The sequence below is a fragment of the Cheilinus undulatus genome, linkage group 5 (assembly GCF_018320785.1).
Source record: "Cheilinus undulatus linkage group 5, ASM1832078v1, whole genome shotgun sequence".
Taxonomy (NCBI): Eukaryota; Metazoa; Chordata; class Actinopteri; order Labriformes; family Labridae; genus Cheilinus; species Cheilinus undulatus.
The window spans coordinates 21319170-21341748 of NC_054869.1; the positions used below are offsets into that span (position 1 = coordinate 21319170).

General features: G+C 38.4%; 1 protein-coding gene across 1 annotated transcript in view; it reads right to left on the reverse strand.

The window, feature by feature from the left end:
- Positions 1-22579, reverse strand: part of iqgap2 (IQ motif containing GTPase activating protein 2) — a 45349-nt gene that overhangs the window by 20201 nt on the left and 2569 nt on the right. Inside the window, exons 2-15 of the mRNA XM_041787272.1 lie at positions 19813-19912; positions 12302-12458; positions 11265-11342; positions 6589-6665; positions 4406-4473; positions 3358-3471; positions 3050-3228; positions 2457-2544; positions 2121-2284; positions 1345-1432; positions 980-1143; positions 687-847; positions 308-432; positions 9-172 (exon numbers count right to left, since the gene is read on the reverse strand). Coding sequence (XP_041643206.1) covers positions 9-172; positions 308-432; positions 687-847; positions 980-1143; positions 1345-1432; positions 2121-2284; positions 2457-2544; positions 3050-3228; positions 3358-3471; positions 4406-4473; positions 6589-6665; positions 11265-11342; positions 12302-12458; positions 19813-19912 — 1727 coding nt within the window. The remainder of the gene's footprint in view (positions 1-8; positions 173-307; positions 433-686; positions 848-979; positions 1144-1344; positions 1433-2120; positions 2285-2456; positions 2545-3049; positions 3229-3357; positions 3472-4405; positions 4474-6588; positions 6666-11264; positions 11343-12301; positions 12459-19812; positions 19913-22579) is intronic.

The following is a 22579-nucleotide window of genomic DNA, read 5'->3' on the forward strand; positions in this document are numbered from 1 at the left end:
CATGATACCTGGCAGAGGAGTTCCTTGATGTGTTGAAGGACATCATGGTAGTGTTTGGCCGTGGCTGGGTTCACCCCTGTTAACTTGGCTGTGGGGAGGAGCAGTGCTGCAAGAGTCTGCTGATGATCACCTGAGCTCAGTGCCTCATTGATCTCCGCTATAGCTATTATGCCTACAAGAAAAGGCAAGAACCATTTTTATGCATTATGTGTTTTATTTTAACTCTTCATTGCTGAAATATACCTAATAAAAAACATTCTCAAAGGTTCAAACTGCATTCTTGATTTCCTTAATGAGTTTTTCTTACGTTCATGCTCCTCATGGACCTGCACATTGACTGTGTCGATGCATTTTTGAACGTCATTCCAGGTGAGAAACTCTTGGCCTTTGGCAAGAGCCTCTTCTCGTTCTTTGATAAGAGTGTCAGCATACCTGAGGGAGAGAACCATTGAAGAAGCAAAAAATCAGGGCCTACAATAAACCAATACTGTCAGCTTGGTGATGGCAAAGTATCTGATTTGGTTTGTAAAAGTGCCATGGTTGTGCCAACAAAGAAAGAAATATCAGTGTTTACAAAAATTTTGGCAATAGAAATTTAAATGAAAATTTTAATTTAACTCTAAACTATCAGAACTGCTTTTTCGCTTCTCATAAAGCCACATACATCAGTCCTGCAGCCATCTTACCTGTTGAGGTTGTCTTGGTCCATGTTGGTGAAGCCCAGAGGAGAGTCTGTCAGTTGTTCAATCACAGCCTGAGGGTCTTTGGTATCCAGCACCTCATTCAGCACTGCTACAGCTGAAAGCATCTCCACAGCTACGCTCAGCTCTTCATGGCTCAAGCCAGACTAATAAAAAAAACAAAATGACACACATGAAGCAACATTAAACTCAGCAAGTGTGCAGCATCGATGTCCCTGATATCTCCAAGAACCCTGTACATGGGTCTACATGTCAAATTTTCAAATGCAATGTCTCACCCGCCCCCCTTGTAGCTGCAAACTGAAGAGTTCAGCCTGATAGAGGTTGGCAGCAGTCTGATAGACAATTGGAAGTTGTGCCTCAGGGTTCATCAGCTCCTCCACTGTCTCCGTGGCATTCCCAAGACGTATGGCTGTATTGATTGCTGCAACTGCATCAAGTTCTAGACAAGAAAGTCATCACACATAGTCATGCTGATAGCCATAGATTTAGGAATACTAGTAAAGAACCAACTTCCAAAAATAAACTATAATATTATTTAGATTTCATTTGTGCTTTTGAGAAGCATGAGACAGGAACAGATAAGACCTTAAACTAACCGGGGATTAATCATAAGGTAGGTATTAGTGACGGATACACTTACTTCGTTTTTCTGCTTCAGCAAAGTCATTACAAGAGCTGACGACTCTCTGAATCTCCTCTTTGTCCACCATCACGGCCCTCCCTTCATCCTACAGCAGAAAGATCAGAAAAGACACTGAGACCTTTTCCTGGGTGTTTAATTCAGGAGCAAGGAGATAAAAGTCAGAAATTATGTTAGGGTTATTTTCTTTCAGCCACTCATCTTTATCAGATTAGTGAAAACAGCACAAAACTACAGCCTCAGTCCTTCATCAGCATCTGCATTTAAAGCCAAGCTTAAAAAAAGTCAGGTTAGAGAAAAACAGTTTTGCTTCACAAGCCCCTAAGGAGTGTTTCACGTATTTCTAGTTTACAATTTTCTTTGTATCATTTAATTTAGCACAAAAAGTAAGGAAATTTGTGTTTATTAGATTATTTCTTTGTTGTAACAATGTTTCTTAGCAATAAATCTTATACCGTTGGAAAGCCTGTTTATTTCCCTTTTAAGTGGTGTCACAATTGTAAGGAACATGCATTTGTGGGATGAGCAGCAGAGCTGAGTATGTGGGTTGTGCCCATGAAAAATATGCCAAGAAACATTGTTACAACAAAGAAATAATCTACCAAACACAAATTGCCTTATTTTTGGTGCTAAGTTTATGTTTCAAGAGTTATGTCTTTATGTTTTTTTCATTACAGGCTTATTATATACTCTTGGCAGCTGCTTAGAAAGTACCCCTAAGTTGTTCTGCAACTTGGGGCCCTGAATTCAGATTAAAAAGTTCCAGCTCACTATACCTTGGATTTATGTTGGCAGTAGGTGGTAAAATGTTCCAGGTACCAGCAACTGTTTGACTCCTGAACACCCAGCAGGGCTAGAGCTTCAAGCCTGAGTGCAGCCAACAGAGCAGCCTCATCTTGATTTGACACAGCTTCATTCACCTGCCTGACTGCTTCCTGGACTGGGGAGAAAAAAAAGACAGTGTCAGGGCTAATGTATTTTACTTTAAGTCTTTTAGACAAGTTTCCAAATCAACCTTTTAATGCTCATATTACCAACATTGCATATCAAAAATACATAATTTCTGGGGAAAAAAGAAGGTTAAGGGTCACGTATGGAAGGAAAATCCTTACTGTTCACAAAATCAATGCAGCCCTGGATCTCCTGCTGAGTCAGCAGCTCCTCATAAACATCTCTTTCTTCAGTTGCAATCGAGGAGCGCTAAGTTGAGGAAAGGTGAATAATCATTCAGGGCTCAAATTTTATACATAGACATGTTTATTTACTCATTGCTTATACTGATGAAGCTGGATATTCAGTATGTCACATATGTGGTTCAAGGGGTAAATGGATGGTTTCTGTATGTACAGTATTTGTAAAGCTATTGGGAGGTGGAGGGTTCATGTTTGGTGAAGTACAGCTGACACTGCAGCCACTGGAATGTGCTGGCTGCACCAAAGTGAAACTAAGCAGAATGTCCTCTTTCAGACCTTAGTGATGATATCTCTGCAGGCATTATAGTAGTCAGACACATCTTAATATCCATAGTACAAAAAAAAAAAAATAAAACCTAAGAGGGAAAGAAATGAAAAGCAAAGCAAGGGAAACATTTAAATCCTTTAAAAACACAGGATCTAATAAAGCATGCTACACACTGATAAAAGAATAATTATTAAAAAAAAATGGAAACACAAGCTGTAAACTGGGTGTTTGTAAGGTTTCTCACCCTGCCTGAAGACTGATTCTGCTTACGAGCCTTCGCCTGGCTCAATGTGTCCTGGTAGTCTTGGGCCAAAGCTTCCTGTATGTTCCTCAGCATCGCATTAGGATTAATGAGGGCTCCCATTGTCACAGATGCCTGACCTTTGTCAACAGCCTCATTGATGGCAATCACAGCAGCATGTACTAAACAATGGCAGAGTGCATGCAAACCTTTCAGTATGGGGAAAATGTATATAACACAATACAAAATGATCAAATGTATATTATCAAGGATTGAGGGCTTAGAGTTAGTTTAAAGGTTGGAGGACTTACAGGCAGCTTCATCCACTGACAGCTCATTGGCCAGGATTCCCCCAATTTTACTAAAAGCTGGCATTTGAATGCCATATTTCTCTAGCTCACTCCTCATGTTACTGATCTCTTCCTCTGGAGCACAAATGAAAAAGATGACAGTGAAAGTTGTGATGCTGCATTGTCTTAAAGAGAAAAGGACTCAGAAAATACTGCAGGAAATAAAACTCAATTTCTTTTTTTTAATCAGCTGTTTGGCATAAATGACTGAAAATCATGATTCTCAAATCAAATCAACAGTATTTGGAGTTTTCATTTCATTCAGATGATATTTTCAAATAATCAGATGCAGCACTGAGAAAACATTTGAGACCACGAAGAACTGAACTCCTCTTTAAATGTTGTGTATAAAACATGTCCATCAACATGCTCACCGTGAAAACTGCATGCAAAAAGCAGTCGTCAACCCCGTTATCTTTAATATTTCTCAGGTTTAATTTATCTATAGAAGTCATGAAAAATGCTCTTAACACACTATTTCTAAATTAAATACATGAATCAAAATTTTTTGAAACTGGGTTTTTAGGGGGCCCAGGCAAACTCCTCCTGAGCTACTGGAGGACCAATAGAAAACAATTTCACAATCAGAAGCTTAGTAGTTTGACTTTCCCACTCAGTTTTACGTAAATAACTAGAGGGGATGCTTTGATGAATTGAGATGTTGCATGATTCAAGCATTTAAATTAATGAGAAAACATACAATCAAATCCTTATTAAACTCTACATGCTTGAAAGCACAGGATTACATTCTTTCATTATTTTCAATAATATACCTTTTAGAAAAGTGTATACAACACTTGCACACAAAAATCATCTCATTACAATGTAACATGTGCATTAGTTGAACAGATTAGTGTTTTAAAAAGCCCTGAGGCATTTACCCTTCATTTTAAAAAGCAATCAAAGAGAAGGTCTTTGTTTTTCACCTTATTTAAAAAGGCCCAGAATTTTTACTTAACTTGTTTTTCATGCTTTGTTATCAAAAGAAGCTGATGACCACTGGTCTTACCTGTAAAGGCCACTTTCCCCAGCAGATCCTGGATCTGTGGTGCGATGCCCAGTTTGTACAAGTACAAGCTGAAAAAAAACATACCAGATAAGAAAAAGAAATCCCTAAAACCTTTTGAATTCTGTTACTCTAATGACTGCCATAGAAATACATTTATGCATAGGTTTTCTTTTTCATTGCTCTTATGGCATTTCTTTTCCTGTGTCACGCTTGCACCACAGGGGGGGAGTGTTGCCTCACATGATGGCAACCACCATTGGAGTCAACTAGCAGGCTCAGTCCACCACCATGCATTGAATTCAACAGGCAGGTGGCTGGAAACTTCATAAAACTTTCATCTTCCTGCTGGTACTTGATAAGTGGTAATGAATTATAGATATCTGGGGCATGTCGGGCACAAACACAGCAGTGAAAGAAGCAGTGCAGTAGTAGTGGCGAGTTAGTCGGTCCTTTGGTCTCAGTGTGTAAACATGAAATGCACTCTGTCCTTCAGACAACTATCTAAACTGTGCTTATCAAATATTTTAACATGCATGCAGCTGACTCAAACACAAACACAGTAACAGCTGACTGGAAATAACATGGGTGACCAATTAGGAGCCACAGGGGTTACAGACATTTCACCGTCTAGCTGAGAGAAACTTCTTTACAGACTGTGGAACCCACCTATTCAATTTTCATGGTTTCCTATCAGAAAGCACATCTAGCTCTGTCTCTCCACCACATTGTCTTAAGGGTTTTTAAATTATCTTCTTTCATCATAACTCGTCTTCCATTTTAATTTTCCAACACAATATATTTGCTAGAGCATCTGTCGCTGTGCCTCCATATCTGCATGTGTTTGTACCGAGGGAAGTAGAGTATTTGTTGGGTCCTTGTGGGACTAAAGCTGGACTAGCAGGAAGGAAGAGCACGTGTGTGCATAAGCAGGGAAGGAAACCAATTCTCTCAGGACCTGACCAAAACACTACAAGAGAGAAAACAATCCCAGCAGCCCACACAGCCACTCCCCAAATCTGTGTTCGGTTGACTGGCTGGGGCAGATAGATAAAACTGCCCCTTCAGTTCATTCAAAGTAATCTCAATGTCTAAAGTAAGGACCCTCTCACTTAGCTGTAAGACCACAAACGTTTCTTTTTATGTGTTATCACATGTATCACTGACCCCCAGGCCATGATGAGAGTGAACTTTGTGGTGAGACTCTGAATTAACAGTTAAGCACTGAAAACCCCCGTATAATTCGTATAAAAAAGCCCCTGCTTACATATTGAATAGAGTTTGACACAAGTCTTATTACATAACAGCTATGCTCATCTTTAGCCATTTAAGTTGAGACCAAAACCAATAAGTGAAAATCAAATCAGCCTATGTCTACAAGATGTTTCAGCAAGCAAGTCAAACACTGAGAGCATGTGAACTTTCCACATTGCTGCCTACTGTTAAACACATGGTGCTGCATAATATAACCTTGGCCTACTTAAGCTAAATCATAAAAACCTCTGTGTTCTCCCTGAATAGTATTTTCCAGTCCCTGTTTTATATCACTAAGGGTGATTACTGTTCCTGACACATAAATTGGAGGTTGACTTAGATTGGCACAACAGAGGCCATGTTAGAAGCCCACAAAGTAATACAAAGACGTGGAAGTAGAAATAAACAAAAAACACTTACACCCTTAAAATCTCAATTATGTACCTATGCCCTACAAATAAGACACAGAGGGCCACATGGCCCTTAGTTCCCATTCAAAGGCCCCCCAACCCATCTACTGTACGCACATTGATATGCAGCAACCGCCAGGATTTCACTGGGGTTGTCAAGTTGGGACTGCCCTCACAGGTGTTTTGTCTGACCAGTCTCACAGCGTCCCAGAGCCACCCCCTCCATGCTAGGAGTCCTCCCTACCAACACGAAGACTGTCTTTATCTTACTAACAATCACAGCCTAACAACATCACCACTTTCAACAGACCCTGGCTATTACATGCAAGCTCCAGGTAGTGCCAACTCTCATACTACCCATCCTACATGCCCACGGAATCTGACTACCCACACAAACAACGAATATTCCTGATGCCAGCATGAAAAAGAACTGCAAAGAGATCAAGTACTACGCTAATCTTAAAAGTACCCTACACAGGTCTAACCTTGGAGTTTGACAGAAGTGTGAAAATGAATTCTTACCTCAGTGCATGTATGCAGTAAACCACCTTAGGCATGTTCTTACGATCATATACATCTGTTGTTTCAGGATAGAAAATCTGAAAGGAAAAAACACATCAGATATTTATTGTTTATTATTTTTCTATGTCAGAAATTTCTAGTTTTCAGTGAGGTACAATTTTTACAAAAGTTTTAAACAAAAGCTGCATGACCCAGAGACATTACAACAAGAAGATATAATGACAGGAACACTTGTAAAAAATGTGAGGTAACCCCACAACAATAAACACAACCTTGTGAGGCTCATAATTTTCAGGCCCACCGAGCTGAATCAACACAAGGCACTGGAATCATAGCTCACCACAGAGGTAGAATTTATTCCTGAGCTTTTCGACTGCAGTGCATTACATTTTACTACTGGAGCTCTGTGCCTCCTATCTCAGCTTATGGCACAGCTTTTGTAGTCCTGGTATTTTAAAAACAGGCATCATTGGGAGATTAATTCAGTGCAAAAGTTTGGCATCTCATCAGTATGTCTTATGTATCAGTTTTAGAGAAGTCAGTTTGTAAAACACTGATCCCAGTCTGACACAGGCTAAAGATGTTGTTAATTCTCTTCACTTTTAATTAGGCTCATAACATCCTGGTTCATGACATCATTATGACACAATGGAGCTAATAAACTAAGTAACTTTAAAAACGCACATTGAAATTCATGAATATATTACTTGTAATTCATGAACTATATTTCAAATTATAGTTATTGTTCTTATTGCACACATCTTGTGGGAGACATACACACAAAAATCAGGAATCAAGGAAACAGTTTATTCAATCATGCAATAAAAAGTTGACAGTACCACCCATTCTTACAAGTCCAAATTTCAATATCTGGTATGACTTCCACTTGCTCGCACCAAATCTGCCACTCTCTGAGGCATAGATGTTATGAGGCCATTAATCTGTCTCTGTGGGATCGCCTGCCATTCCTCCTGAAGAGCTGTGCGCACCTACACGTTTTTAGTCAACAATTTATCCCATCCCAATATTTCACTCACCTACCCAGTTTATACACTTGTGAGTACAACTCTCATGAATTGGTCTGTGGTTGAGAAAAGGCACAATCAGTCATGCAGAAAAAAGGTATATTGTGTGTCTGAGAAGTTGTTTGAAGCACCTGAGTACATCTCATGACAATTCTAGCAAATTTTACAATGTGCGTTTTTAAAGTTACTTAGTGTAGTTAGAGAAATTATAAAGTTTGGATTATTGCAAAAAATAGAAAAGTCTATTCTTAAATACTGCCAATGAAATTATTGTTATAGGTGATCCTATGGGTTAGTAGGCTTTAGCAACTGAAAAAGGTGGCATCAACCTCCTGTTGATTTCTCAAGCAGCACATCAGTGAAGCCTTTCGTGTCATCTCATGATATATGGAGTGAGGATGATGCTCTTTTTTGGGAACTGCCTCACCACTGAATTTAAACCTGGTTAACAGTTTATATGTTACAGTTAAATTTGAGGATTAGTTGCTGTGCTTTTTGTAACTGAAGAATATAATCATGCAAACACAGGCAAATTACCACAACAAAGCCAAGACCTCCCATATATTCAGTATTTTTTATACTTGAACTGGATCTCCCTATTATGTCTCAATGGGCCTATCATGTAGTGTAATCATGATGAAACTGCACTTTGCAATAAAGAACATACCACTTTAAGGAGTAGAAAAACAGTGAAAACTTAATTTCACTATAATTGTAAATGGCGTTCTGCCTGGTCTCCCTCAAAAAAGCGATCCTAATCTCAAGGGAGTAGCTGATTAAATAAAGGTTAAATAAATGAATGAATAACTGTCTCCTTCTCCTCATGCCAATGTCTTTGCCCAACATGTAATTCAACCCAAAATTAAGCCTCCCAAAAATGCTCAAGTGATTCATCGGCTTGGCAAAGTCACTTCACAGTTTACAGTTGCAAGAAAAAGGATGTAAACGCTTTGGGATTTCTTAGATTTCTGCATAAATTGGTCATAAAATGTGTTCTGATCTTCATCTAAGTCACAACAATAGACAAACATAGTCTGCTTAAACTAATACCATACAAAAAATGATATGTTTCCATGATTTTATTGAACAAAACATGTAAACATTCACAGTGCAGGGTGGAAAAAGTATGTGAACCCCTAGGCTAATGACTTCTTCAAGAGCTAATTGGAGCCCGGAGTCAGCCAACCTGGAGTCCAATCAATGTGATGAGATTGGATGTGTTGGTTAAAGCTGCCCTGCCCTATAAAAAACACATACCAGTTTTGAATTTGCTGTTCTCAAGAAGCATTGCCTGATGTGAACCATGCCTGGCACAAAAGAGCTCTCAGAAGACCTACGATCAAGAATTTTTGACTTGCATGAAGCTGGAAAGGGTTACAAACGTATCTCTAAAAGCCTTGATGTTCATGTGTCCACGGTCAGACAGACTGTCTACAAATGGAGAAAGTTCAGCACTGTTGCTGCTCTCCCTAGGCGTGGTCGTCCCGTAAAGATGACTGCAAGAGCACAGCACAGAATGCTCAATGAGGTGAAGAAGAATCCTAGAGTGTCAGCTAAAGACTTACAAAAGCCTCTGGCACATGCTAACATTTGTGTTGACAAATCTACAATAAGTAAAACATTAAACAAGAAGGGAGTTCATGGGAGGACACCACAGAGGAAGCCACTGCTGTCCAAAATAAACATTGCTGCATATTCGAAGTTTGTAAAAGAGCACTTGGATGTTCCACAGTACTACTGGCAAAATATTCTGTGGACAGATGAAACCAAAATTGACTTGTTTGGAAGGAACACACAACGCTATGTGTGGAGAAAAAAAGGCACAGCACACCAACATTAAAACCTCCAAATGTGAAATAGGGTGGTGGGGCCATCATGATTTGGGGCTGCTTCGCTGCCTCAGGGCCTGGACGGATTGCTGTCATTAACGGAAAAATGAATTACCAAGTTTATCAAGACATTTTGCAGGAAAACCTAAGACCATCTGTCCGCCAACTGAAGCTCAGCAGAGGATGGGTGATGCAACAGGACAACGACCCAAAGCATAGAAGTAAATCAACAACAGAATGGCTTATTGTTGTTATTGTTGGTTATTGCTGCCGAAGGAGGGTCAACCAGTCATTAGCCTAGGGGTTCACATACTTTTTCCACCCTGCACTGTGAATGTTTACATGTTTTGTTCAATAAAATCATGGAAACACATCATTTTTTGTATGGTATTAGTTTAAGCAGACTATGTTTGTCTATTGTTGTGACTTAGATGAAGATCAGAACACATTTTATGACCAATTTATGCAGAATCCAAGAAATCCCAAAGGGTTCACATACTTTTTCTTGCAACTGTATTTACAAGATTCATACAAGCTGATCTGGAGTTTGCCTGGCTGAGATCGAGGCTGAAGATGGTTCATGTACATGTTTACTATGCAAATGGGCTTTATCAAACACATTTTTACAAGCAACATATTTTAAGAATTGTGATAAGTTATTGTATAATTCACTTTAAACTGGTTCTCTAAGAATAGCAATATGACCAGTTAAAATCTAAATACATCATAAAAGCTAATGTCTTGGTTTATTAAGTAGAAAGAAAAGTTTTTTGTAGTTTTTAGCATGAAGATCAAGTTCAGACTGTAGCAGATTAAAGGGTCCTTGTTCATAAGGTAGTCTGATGATAACTATGAAATCCATTACTGTTTTAACATTACTTTATTTGAGATGGTATTCTAAGCACATGCCTTTACCAAACCATCTTCAGTCCTGGAAAACAGTCTTAAAATGTCAAATGTCACTTCCATGACCTGTTGACTGTATCCTGGCTGTACACTTGACAAGTCTTCATCATACATATCATTCATCTCTCTGTCTCAATGAAAGGTTGTTTTCCTGGTATCATCAATATGTATTCCTCTACAATACCTCTGCATATCAGAGCTTTAAATTCACACACTAACACACTGCCTAAACTTAGGCATAAAACAAAATGGGACATTTGATCTTGGTCATCAGAGGTTCCATTATTGTGTTTTGTTGTTGCACTGTATTTAAGCCTTGTAAGTGTATGAAATGCACTGCAGTCTGAAGTCTCTGTTAACAGATACAAACAGTAACAGCTGACTCTTACTGACAATCCCTATTCTAGCCGTACATGCATTTGGAAATTCATGTATTTAATGTTTGGCCAAAATCATTGTGCAGTAGCAGGATATTGCTTCAAGTCAGTGCTCTTGGCAATGGTTAAAAAAAACTTTTCCAGGAAAAACTTTTCACTTCATCTTCACCTGTCTCTTTTCTTACTCTTTCATACTTTTGTCCTGGCCAGGCATTGTCTGATTACTTTCTTCTGATTTCTATATAGTTTCCTCCATATCTGTACTTAAAAATGGCAAGTCAACAAAGGCAGTCTGCAATGTTCTGACTGAAAACTGCCCATCAGACTTTGACAAGTTCAGGGGTAAAACAAAATATCCCTGGGACAGCCACCCCACTGATTCATGGGCAAAACCTAGTTATGAATTAACAGTCCTTCCACAAGGTATGACCACACTGAAACCATACATAACTGGGTCTGAATACTGTATATATTTGTAAACAAATTCACAAAATAGGACTTGTTTGTCTGCATGACTGACTGTAGTGATAGCCCCTTACCTTAGGGAGACCTACTGACTCCATGGCTCTGAGCCACTGCACTGTGTTGTCTGTGTGTCTGAAGTGCAGCCCTCTGCTCTGAAGAGAAAAAAAGAGGCACAAAGAAGTAAGGCCATTTAATCATGTCTCAGACAAATGCTGTAACACTTATTACAGCTACTTGAGGGGTATTTTGGTGTGTGCAAGTAATTCAGCACTGCGAATATTTTGACTTACAAAACTTATCACCACCTATGATACTATGATAAGATGCTGAGATGAGCACAAATTAAAGTTTTTTTGTACTTTACTATCACTGCAAAACAGGTCATGGTTACAGTGTGGCTCAAACACATGGCTGCCTTGTTTCTCCCTTTCCTGTGTGACACAACATAAACCATTAGGAAATGCCTGGTACATCTGGAAACGACCTTCAAATCTGCTATGATGCAGGCTGGTGAAAACAAACTGTGCAGCAAAGGTCTTAACAAACACCATGAGGATAAAAGAAGTTTCTCCCTTACAGTGTTATTTTCATTGACTAAAACTATGATTAAAATGTTGGCCGACAGCCTTTTTATCCATGACAAAAACTAGACTAAGACTAACAAAAATAGATCTGTAATGACTAAAACTGACAAAAACTAAGTTTAGTTCTCATCAAGATGACTAAAACTAGACTAAAACGTAATTCATTTTTCTTCAGACTTCCAAAATTTGTGATATTTCTCCACTGTGGGTAAGCTGTATCTATTCTGCCTCTCAGCTGTAGAAAGCAGGGACCGCAGGTTTGGCAGGGTGCAGAGAACACACCAACATGATTTGGTACCAGATTCAGGCAAGAAAATAAATGTTTGGACTAAAAGTAAAGACTAAAATGTGAGGACTTTTTATGGACTAAACTAGACTAAAATGTTTTTTAGTTTTCATTGACTAGAACTAGACTAAAACTAAATGGATAGAAATGACTAAAATGTGACTAAAACTAAAATGAATTTAATTTAAAGACTAAAACCAAGACTAAAATTAAAAATAGCTGCCAAAATTAACACTGGTACCTTATAGCGTGATTGGTCTCTGTCATAGATCCTTTTCTCTGACACCATCTTGGGGGCAAAAAAGTTTGAAAGTTTGCCAAGATAGACCCCATTCCTCAGTCCCTCCTCTAGTTCTGTTGTAGTTGGCAGCTCCTCATCTAAGCATGCCTCCATCCACCTGAAAACACAAAAATATTAAGGTCAAGACAGGCAGAGGGTTCCTTTTATCAAGGTGAATAACCAATAATTAAAGGGGTTAAAGTCATGTGAAAGAAAGTTTAAAAGAACTTTTCATATGATTTTCTGATATATAATTGCCAACACTTCTTTTTAATCTCTGATTGTATAATTTGGTTCTCAGTTATATTGTTTCAAGCTGCCCTTTACCTTGAATATAACCTGCAGCTTGTATTTTTCAATTGTTGTTTACTGTTGTTTATTTAAAATCACCTTGTGAACTTGTTTTTTTAAAAGTGTGAGACAAGTCGAGTTATTGTAGAGTTGTGTATTTGTAGAGGAAATTTCTGTATGGGAAATCTGCATTAATGTTTTTAAGCTATAACTTACTGCTAAGTTACAAATATACTTTTAAATTAAGCAGGTGAAAATGCCACCTTTATAGATCATCGATGATTTTCACGTCAGGGCAACCAAGTGGCATGGAGGCCGGTGAATACTAGTGGTCACTGGAACAGCAGCACCCACACTGAGCCCAGCATGCCTTAGGAGGTGGGCTGTGACAAAGTGCTACCATAAGAGGGAAACTGTTTTTCCTTCTCATACAGACTTTTCAAATCTCTGAAACTCATGTATTTTTCTTTAGAAAAGATTGATGAACAATTCAGAGCAGTCTCTGAATACTTTTAGAGAAATTTAGGGGAGAAATCCATTCCAAAGAGCTAGTGAATGATTTGTGAACACAGTAAATTACTGTGATCTGAGACTCAGTTACACATTATCCTGCTGCCTGGAAAAAACACTGTTTACAATCATATCTACACCTCTGTCCCCTACTCCTCACTAAGTTTTTTACCTTTTCGCTCATCTTGCGACTACTGAATCCTTCATCAAAGATTATTTTCAGCCCTCAGTAATTTAACTTCTTTGTTTTGTTCAAACCTAGAAGAAACTCCTAGCGCTGATTCAGCACAGTTTGAACCTTGCCTCCTGCGTGCAAATGCAGGCTCCTTGTTTAGATTAATTAAGACCGTGTGGGCGATCAAAGGAATCTGTCTGCCAAAATAAGAGTCAGCATATTAAGGGCAACCACAACACGCTATGCACTGTCAACACAAACTCAGTGAAGTGTGTCAGTTTGGTACCTTGAGGAATAAGGCTACCCTAGAAGAAACCAATTATATGAGCTCATGCTGTTGACTATCGAAGAATAAGAACCCCGACGCATTTCAGTATTTATAAAAGGGGGTACAGTTTCGCCGTAGTAATGAATCATTCTTTAATCATTAAAGAGGTCAGATACAACACACTAAATATGCTTCTTTTTCTGGAACACAATATCTCCCATTATTACAATTGCTCAATAAACTGGGTTCAGGATCAGGGATCAGCACCAAAACTGTATAAAGCATGGACATAGTCTGAGTGACTTACTGGTTATTCTGAAGCAGACTTACGTGGACCATTGGTGGTGATCCCAAATCTGAAAAGCTGTTGCAGACTAGTACCCAGTCAACCAAGTAGGGATGCAACAAATTGTTGACATAGTGGACAGAGTCCGAGGATGCCATTTGTTGCCTACAGATTCAATTACTGATGATTTATTACCTCCGCCAAGGAGGCGGACGGATGGATGGATTTTCAAGAAATTTTCAGGAAAAGTCAGAAATGGAATAAGGAAGAACTGATAAGATTTTGGGACTTATCCAGATCACTGTCTGGATCCAGGAATTTTTTTAAAGGATTCTGTACTATTGGGAGATAGGGCTGTGCTGTTACTAGGGGTGGGACAAAAAATCAATACACTGAAATATCGCGATACTTCCTGGCGCGATATTGTATCGATATTTTAAAATGCAGTATCAATATTTAATTAATTAGCTAATTATTCACTTTGGTGGTGCGGTGGTTTGTGGTGTAATTTCACCCCCTGACCGCTAGTTGGCGGCAGGCATTGCCAGCTGGCAGTTGACTCTTGCCTCTTCTCTCTTGAGACAACGAGATCACACGAGACTTCCGGTCTGTGTGAGCCGGTTGCTTGTACCTACCCTGCAGAGCGACTTCTGTCGCATTCATAGTGGATGTGTGGACTTATTTTGGCTTCCAAAACATTAACGACAGCACAAACTTAGACAGGAGTTAGACACTCGTTTGCAAGATATGCCACGCCAGAGTAAAATACTGAGACAACACAACGAATCTACTAGTTAGGCATCATCGCGTTAGCGCTACAGCTAACGGCTAACGTCAACAAACAAGCCCGTTGAAGCTACTGCTGGTTTCTACTCGTGCAACCATAATCACAGTCGTATTATTTGTAAGGACCTGGCTTGTGTATTGTCGTTAAGAATGACGGCTTCGGTAACACAAGAAAGAAATACTGGCCTGTCACGTCATGCCCTCCGCAAAACACAGTCCATCAGTCTTAAAGCTGGACGTGACGATCAGCTCGTCTCCCATAATCTCCCTCAACAAACACATTATGTGATGACATAAAAAACTGATAAAATATGAAATATAAAAGATTGGAGTACATTCACTGTATAATAATGTATTCCCCTTTTCTTAAAAAAAAAAATCACGGTAGCATTTTAATTCAGTGCAACAAATGGGGAAAATCCTCATCTTCAGATTGAACAAAGATAGGTAAAATGCGAGATGATGCAGGACTATATATTTTTTTAAATAGCTTAATTCTACATTGTTAAATTCGATATTAACTTAAAATTACATAATAAGTTATACATATATATACTACACAGATATGTATAGACTTTATGCACTTCATATTCAGTATTTAGCTCAGTCCGTGTCAAATTCTGTGAAATTGATACTAAATTGTTGTGAATAAACTGAGAAATCCAGCACTTGACCATTTTATAACTATTTTGTATTCTCTAGTTAGACATATTTTGTGATATATCGTTATACACATGTGATGTGTATTTTTCCTGATATAGTCTGTAGGCATCATTATCATTCATCTTTTTCATTGGTGTTTAAAAAGCCAACAAAAGATTGCAACAATCAGCAATATCGTAGAATCGCAATTTAAATCGAATCGGCACCTAAAAAAAAACGTAAAAAATCGAATCGGGAGAAAAGTGAATCGTCCCAGCCCTAGCTGTTACCGCTTTACACCAGGCAAAAGTGGTAAGAGGCAATTCCGTCCAGACTTTTGAGTTATGTTGCTAACAAACTAACAAACTAACTAACAAACCCTGCCAATCACATAACCTCCTTGGTGGAGGTAATTATTGGGGCCAATGCAAAACCGCTGTGTCCCAAAATCAATCAATTTTTGAGCTTTTACGCTCAGTGGTGCAAATAAAGGCGTCAAAGTTCCACTGCAGAGTCCTGAAAAAAAATCTAAGAAGCGCATGGGAGACTTATGTGTCTGCAGCACTGAAGCTAACTTCGGGGCCAACCATGGTTTTTTAACTTGTTAGCAGACAGCAGACCTGGAGGCCAAGCTTGAGTCTTAAGGAGTTGGGGCATTTATTGTTGTTCTCACAGCTGAAACAGAACGTTCACCCAGTGAAGGCTTGCAGATATCAACTGTTTCCCTCCTCTCTCCCCTCTCTCTCTCTCAACTCTTGTGTAACTCAAAAATAAATAAAATCATAGAAACAGAGATGTTTACAGCAGCTGTATTATAACTCCTGGAGGAATTACGAATTATCTAACAATGCCTAAAATCAGAAACAGTTTCACTCAGCTAGAACCGAAAATCGTTTTCCTGACTGTCTCTTTCCCTTTGTCTTGTTAGTGGGGGCAAGGAGTTTTTTGTCACTTAAGATGAGAATATTACCAGAATATTTAACAACTAAGACACTGAGGTAGCCCATGCCCATGAGAGGGATGCAACTCCAGATGGATGCACAGACACAGACTACACGGACATAAGGTAGAGAGGGACAAATGTTCCAAGCCTTTGTCTCCTGTAGCTTGAGTGTCTGAAGCTCAGTCACAAAGTGCAGAGATGTTTTTATCCCACGCCACAGTGCGTGCAGCACAGCTCATGAGCACGTACGGGTTCACTGCTAAGCAGGTTGGCAGCTTTATGAAAATCTAACATTTTGCGGGGCAAAATAGACTATGGCTACTGAGAAACTATACTATTGTAAAAAAAAAATAATAATAATAAAAAGTTAAATAAAACCTGGGCTAAAGCAATGTAGCTGCAATTGTCTAATATAGGAAGCACAGCTTTATAAGAAAACTGACATTGTAGAGTTGTAAATAAAGACTTTTACATAATAAGAGAACAACTACATCTGACTTTAATTCATCAATGGATTCAATTTATATTGACATGTTGCTTGGCTGTTTTTTACAGGCTATATGAAAGTTCAAGACTTTTCTTCCTGATGTAGCTACAGAAGTGTCAAAAGGGTTTTACTGACTGACTGTATGACTTGATGACTGAATGAATGAATGAATAAATGAATTAATGAACAGACTCCCTAAAAAACAATTCCTTCTGCCAAGATTTTTACTGAATTACAGCTCTAAAAGCAGTCATAAAAAATGTATACCCAGTATATATTTTTTTGACCTGGCATTTGCTATGCTGTTCTTACAACAGTATCAGTTAACCTGGATTCTTGCCCTGTTTTGTGAGTCAGAAAATTCCTGTTTGCCATCTTTTGACTATAAACATGGAAAAACACAGGCACACACACAAACACACAAAGCTGCAAAGCATAGCTTAAGTAGTCTCACATCTCCATAGAATTTATCTAAAGGCAACTGACATCAAGATGGTTGAGGGAACAAAAAGCGTTTGGCGGGAACATTGTCAAAGGGACATCCTGCATTGGTGACAGAGCTCTCCTGTGAAAATTCACTTCCTGGATTTAAAACAATGTTGTGGGTGGGCTTGTCTCTTGAAGCAGGACAGACTAACACTGCTGTTTACAACTTCTTAAAGCAGGCCTTCCTGTCATTGTCCAATCTGCGTCTCACCAGATTTAACAAAACACATCACTCTCTGGACTCTGAGACTTAAAATTGCACAAGCTGCAAAAAATATTATTGGTAAACTTCACTTCTCCGCTTGCAGGGACTGTATTTTTATATAAACATGCAGTGCCTTCTGACACTTGCGTCATATCGTTGAGTCATGCAGGTCATGTGGCCATCTTTACATAGTTATCTTTGTGTGCAGGGAGATACAGTATATAGCATTGGTTTAAAGGTGTGTCTTAAAATTATAACGAGATCCTTTAAAGACAATTTGTTCTCTTGATACAAACAGGGAATATATTGGAAATAACTACACAAGTTGACAAAGAGAGCTATACATTTCTTACTGTTTACTCTACTGTGTGTGTTATTAACCAACAGAAAGCCAACAAATACTTGTTATGCTCCAGTCTTGTACCATTAGGATGACCAAATCTCACTGACTCTTGTTGTCAGTGAAATAAAGTTACAGCTATCTAAAGTAGTCATGATACAAGATTAAGAAAACTTCAATATCATTGTGGTAAAAATCTATCGATTTTTATTTTTGCTTTAACAACACTGCAACAAAAATAAAAGAACCAGGCATCCAGTATTAAGTAAGTGCTCTGTTTTTTATTTTTTCAAAAAATGATGATTGATGATTTGAGATTTGGTGATTACCACAGAAGAGTCTGCATCTTTTTTAAATGAGTGATACTGAAAAGTATTGGAGCAGGAAAGTAAAAAAAAAAACTAATTTTTTAACGGGTCATTTGTGTAACCCTGGTGTGGTTACAGCAACTTTGACTTCGGCTGTGGTGAGGAGGCCTAATATATCTTTTCATGGGTTCCAAGTAATACTAAAAAAATTGTTTTGACTGTATACACTGACATGTTTTGTCTAATTCAAGGGCATTTAAGTATAATCTATTTTTCAATTAGCCATACTTTTGCTTCTTTTTACAAGATTAAATGCTTGCTACATGAAGGGTATAATGACGCTGCTGATCAGGCTGAGAATGGACTTATTTAGCCTATAAAAGTAATTATAAGAGAAGAAAAAAAAGGAGATCACAACTCACCATTACTTTTTGTGCAGCTGTACTGTAAAATCTGCTATGATAAAGCTTGTTTGTATAATGGGTAACCCGTTATCCTAAATTAGTTGTTTCTACATTGTTGGCGTGTTTTCAGCGACTTCTGACTCCTGACCTAACAGACCAGAACGTAATCCCATGCTCTCTATAGTTGACAGCTTCATTAGGTGTGTGTCGTAATCCTAATCTTATTTGACACATTCCCAGAATAGGTTTTGTTCTGTCAGTAGCACTGGAACAACAGGAAGCAAGATAGTGAAAGTATGAGTGTACAGTACGTGTGTGTAAGAGAGTTCAATAAAGAGCATTTTGTGGTAAACTTGAGAGTTACGAAAGCACCTGTTCCCTTAACTGCCACAGCTTGCTTTTCACTGAAATTTTCAGAGAAAAGGGTTAAAAGCAAAATGTAGCTCTAATCCAGGTGTAGCCCAGTTATGATTGAGGGCTGAATCCTTGCTTAGCCTAGTCTACCTGCCCTTAAAGACCCCAATTAACCTGAGACATAAGCAGGTCATGTAAGTCAGACCAGTAAAGTCATCTTTACTGAGTCAAAGAGCAAGTTCATCTGTCAAACAATAATCTGTGAGAAATGCTGCAGTGAATGAGACTTCAAACACTCCCATGAAATGGGTCTTCAGAGTTATTTCTTGGTTTACTTTATATTATACAAAATGCTACAGTGGGTTAAGGCATCAATAATCAATCATGGTTATCAATCTCTCTGGGATTTGGCGGGGCTGTCACAAAATCTGTGTGACGAAAAAAGGCGGGTTACACTTCCTCTTCCTGCAGGATGCCCATGTGTAGAAGAAGGCAGGAAGTGGTTAAGCTTTAGCTCTGCTCGTGCACCTCACAAGTAAGTGTCCTTATCAGGTTCAAACTGTGTCTAGAATCACTTACCCATGAGGAAACTATTGCAAGTTACTTGTAACATCAAGTAACACTTACAGCCCCATGTCATCATCTCATGATTATACTGATTCTGCTTTTATCCATCATTAAAAAAGCTGCAACATGCTACTACAAAATCTAAACCACATTGCTTTGCTTCTAGTACCAAGCTTTTTCTGTTTTAGTTCTCTGCAGGCTTTGTGAACCACACCCTGTTGATTTTATATTTGCAATCAGTAACTAACAAAATATCTGTCCTTTGAACACACCCAATGTAAGGAGCTCTGAGATGATACAAAGTAACTATACAAATCAAAGTGGTAGCCTTCATTCAGCTCGTGTTATGGCCTACTTTTATCTTTAAAGTCTTTTCCTTCAACCACTCCCTCCCTCTGATCAGACCTCCTCCTGTCTTACTGTTTGGCCTCCTCCAGGTGACACAGGTACTCGTAGGCGATGTTCTGTCGTCTCCTCTCATCCATCTCCTCAGCTGACAGACGCTCATCATCCTGAATGGCTGAAAAACAAAAGTATATTCCAGATTTCTATACTGATTTTTTCTTAAATTTAATCCACTACACATTTGTGCTTTCTGCTTTGTTCTCCTACCTTGTTCAGTTAAGATGAGATTTTTAAAAATTGTCATTCTTATATAAATACACCAACAGAAAATGTAAACAGAAGTTAAAAAAAATGGCAAAACATGCCTTATCCCACTGTCGTTTATCACATCTCATGCGCTGAAATAACAGAACTGTGTCAATGGAAGCTGGTTTCATTGATTCAGACAGCAAAACAGCACACTATAAATAACATAATGTGAATTACACACATTTTCCTCCTCACTGACCTAAATGTTGTTTCCCTAAAAAAAGAAGTTGTATTAAGACTGACAGTGACATTTGAATATGCAGTGAACCTGAAATAAATCTTTGATCAAACAGAGTAGGATTTCAGTAGAAGAGAGTTGGCAATAATACAGGGGAAAGGAGCCATGGGTTTGAGCTGAACTTGTGCTGCCTGCTTTGAAGATTACAGCCTCTGCACGTTGGGCACGCGGCCTTCTGCTATCCCAGTAACATTAAGGTAAAAGCTTTATTATTTTTTGAAACTTTGAGCTGAATAAAAAAACGAAGATGATGCCTCTTTTTAAGAGGTGTTTGTTTTGGCATCTTGTGCTAAAATAAGCCTCATATAAGGGAGATGAAAAACCATGACAAAGTGGACTCAGTGGGGCCCAGGGGACAAGTGACTTCTGCTTAGAGTTAACCTTTACTTGCAGCTTAATGAGATCCCCCCACACACACACACACACACGCTTCTTACTCCTCTCTAATCCAATCACATCTCTTTATTTCTGGCTGACTGCAGGTGCAATCTCAGGCACGGGAGGCTAAGTTTAAGTTGAAGAGTTCTCCTTATAGACCAGGCATCATGCTCTGGGTTTGAGTTTAGCAACAATAACACTGTTGTCATTCATTATCCCCTGTTTACTGGGGCGTAGGACTTCAAGATAGTCAAACACACGCTGTATAAACACATGGGAGCAAACACACTGTCACACTATCATACGTCCAAAGTTTACATGAAGATTACAACCTTAAGTGATGCCTAGTTAAACTGGTTAAACCTGCTGATTGGTTAGTTTAAACAATCACATCCTAATGCCCAAGAAGAAGGCAAAAATAATACACAAATGAATACTTGAGCTTTTAATTTCACTGTCTACTATAATCAGTTTAACATAAACCCAATAAAGTTTTATGGACAAAAGTTTTGCCTTTATCTAGGGTTGGGCTATATGCAAAAAGAAAAAAGAATTATATTATGATTTTTCTATGGCCAGATCACGGTCTCGAGTTTGTCACGATTTTTTCATTTAATTTTTAAGACAAATATGTAGGTTAATAATCAGAAAAAGCAACCCTTTTCTCTATATAATTTTTCAAATACTGTGTCAACAAGTCAGGTTTTTTTCTTTTTCTCCTGCACTATCCTGTTGACCAATGCATTAAATATTTGAACATTTTAAAATTGTTTTTATTTTTAAATGTCATAGTTGGCACTATCAGGTAAGGAGATCTGGAGATCTCCCAGAATATACTTAAGTTATGCATTTTTATATCACATTTACTCCAGCCTTGTTTACAGACTGCCAAAGAAAGGAAAAATAAATAACAGAGAATTTGATGAATTTCCTGCAGTTATGCAGTAAACTGTGACTGTATGTTATTTTAACGCAATCTTGATTTATTTATAAAGAGTTATGAAAACATTAATTCACAGCGCTAAATTAGGCTGTGATGCCACACTTTACTTTTTTCTGAGATTCTCTTATTCCGCACCCCTACCGTGATCTTAGTTAATGTCTATCTAACAGACGAGCAAACAAAGCCTCGCAATCTGCCTGAGACCTTTGGTGCCCCCCATCGGGAGTCCTGGACCCCAGGTTGTGAACCAGTGATCTAATGAAATCAAAGTCAAGGGTCAGTTATGGACCTCAAGCAATTAGTTTAGAAATTGATAGGGATGCACATTACCAGATCTTTGCCGATATGTGATATGCCAACATTTCCAAACTAATTTAGATGATAAAGAATACTAGATGTATCCTGTGAAAAGAAAGGCTGAGTCAAGCAGAGCTGAGAGTGGGGTGGGGAAGTAGATGATTCTGTAGTTGTTTTATATTTTGGGAAAATGTTCAGGGCCCATGGTGAGCCTCCTTGAGTGTGTGGCAGCCTAGGCAACCACGTCTACTTGATTGTACAGTTGTACGTTTTGCTATTATCTTATGTCAATTTATTATTTCTACTAAAGATTTTTACAGCCAATATATCAGTTACAAATATTGGCTTACTTTTCATACCTGTCAATAACAATATTTAACGTCTTAAGATAATATCTGCCAATACCTATATCATGCTGATAATGAAGTGCATACCTAGTAACTGATAAGTTGATTTCAAAAAGTTAATGCTTAATATTTTGCTAAATTGCATAATTTTCAAGGAAAACTGCAACAGACTAAAGATGCACTGATCACAGTTGTTTTATTGCAGTCAATAATACTGATACCTATCGTCTATGAGTCCACTACAGAATATAGTTTATAATTCAATATAGCAGCTGGTTCAACAGTTGGCCTTTCTACTTAGCCTGTACTGTACTATGACCTTGTATTAAA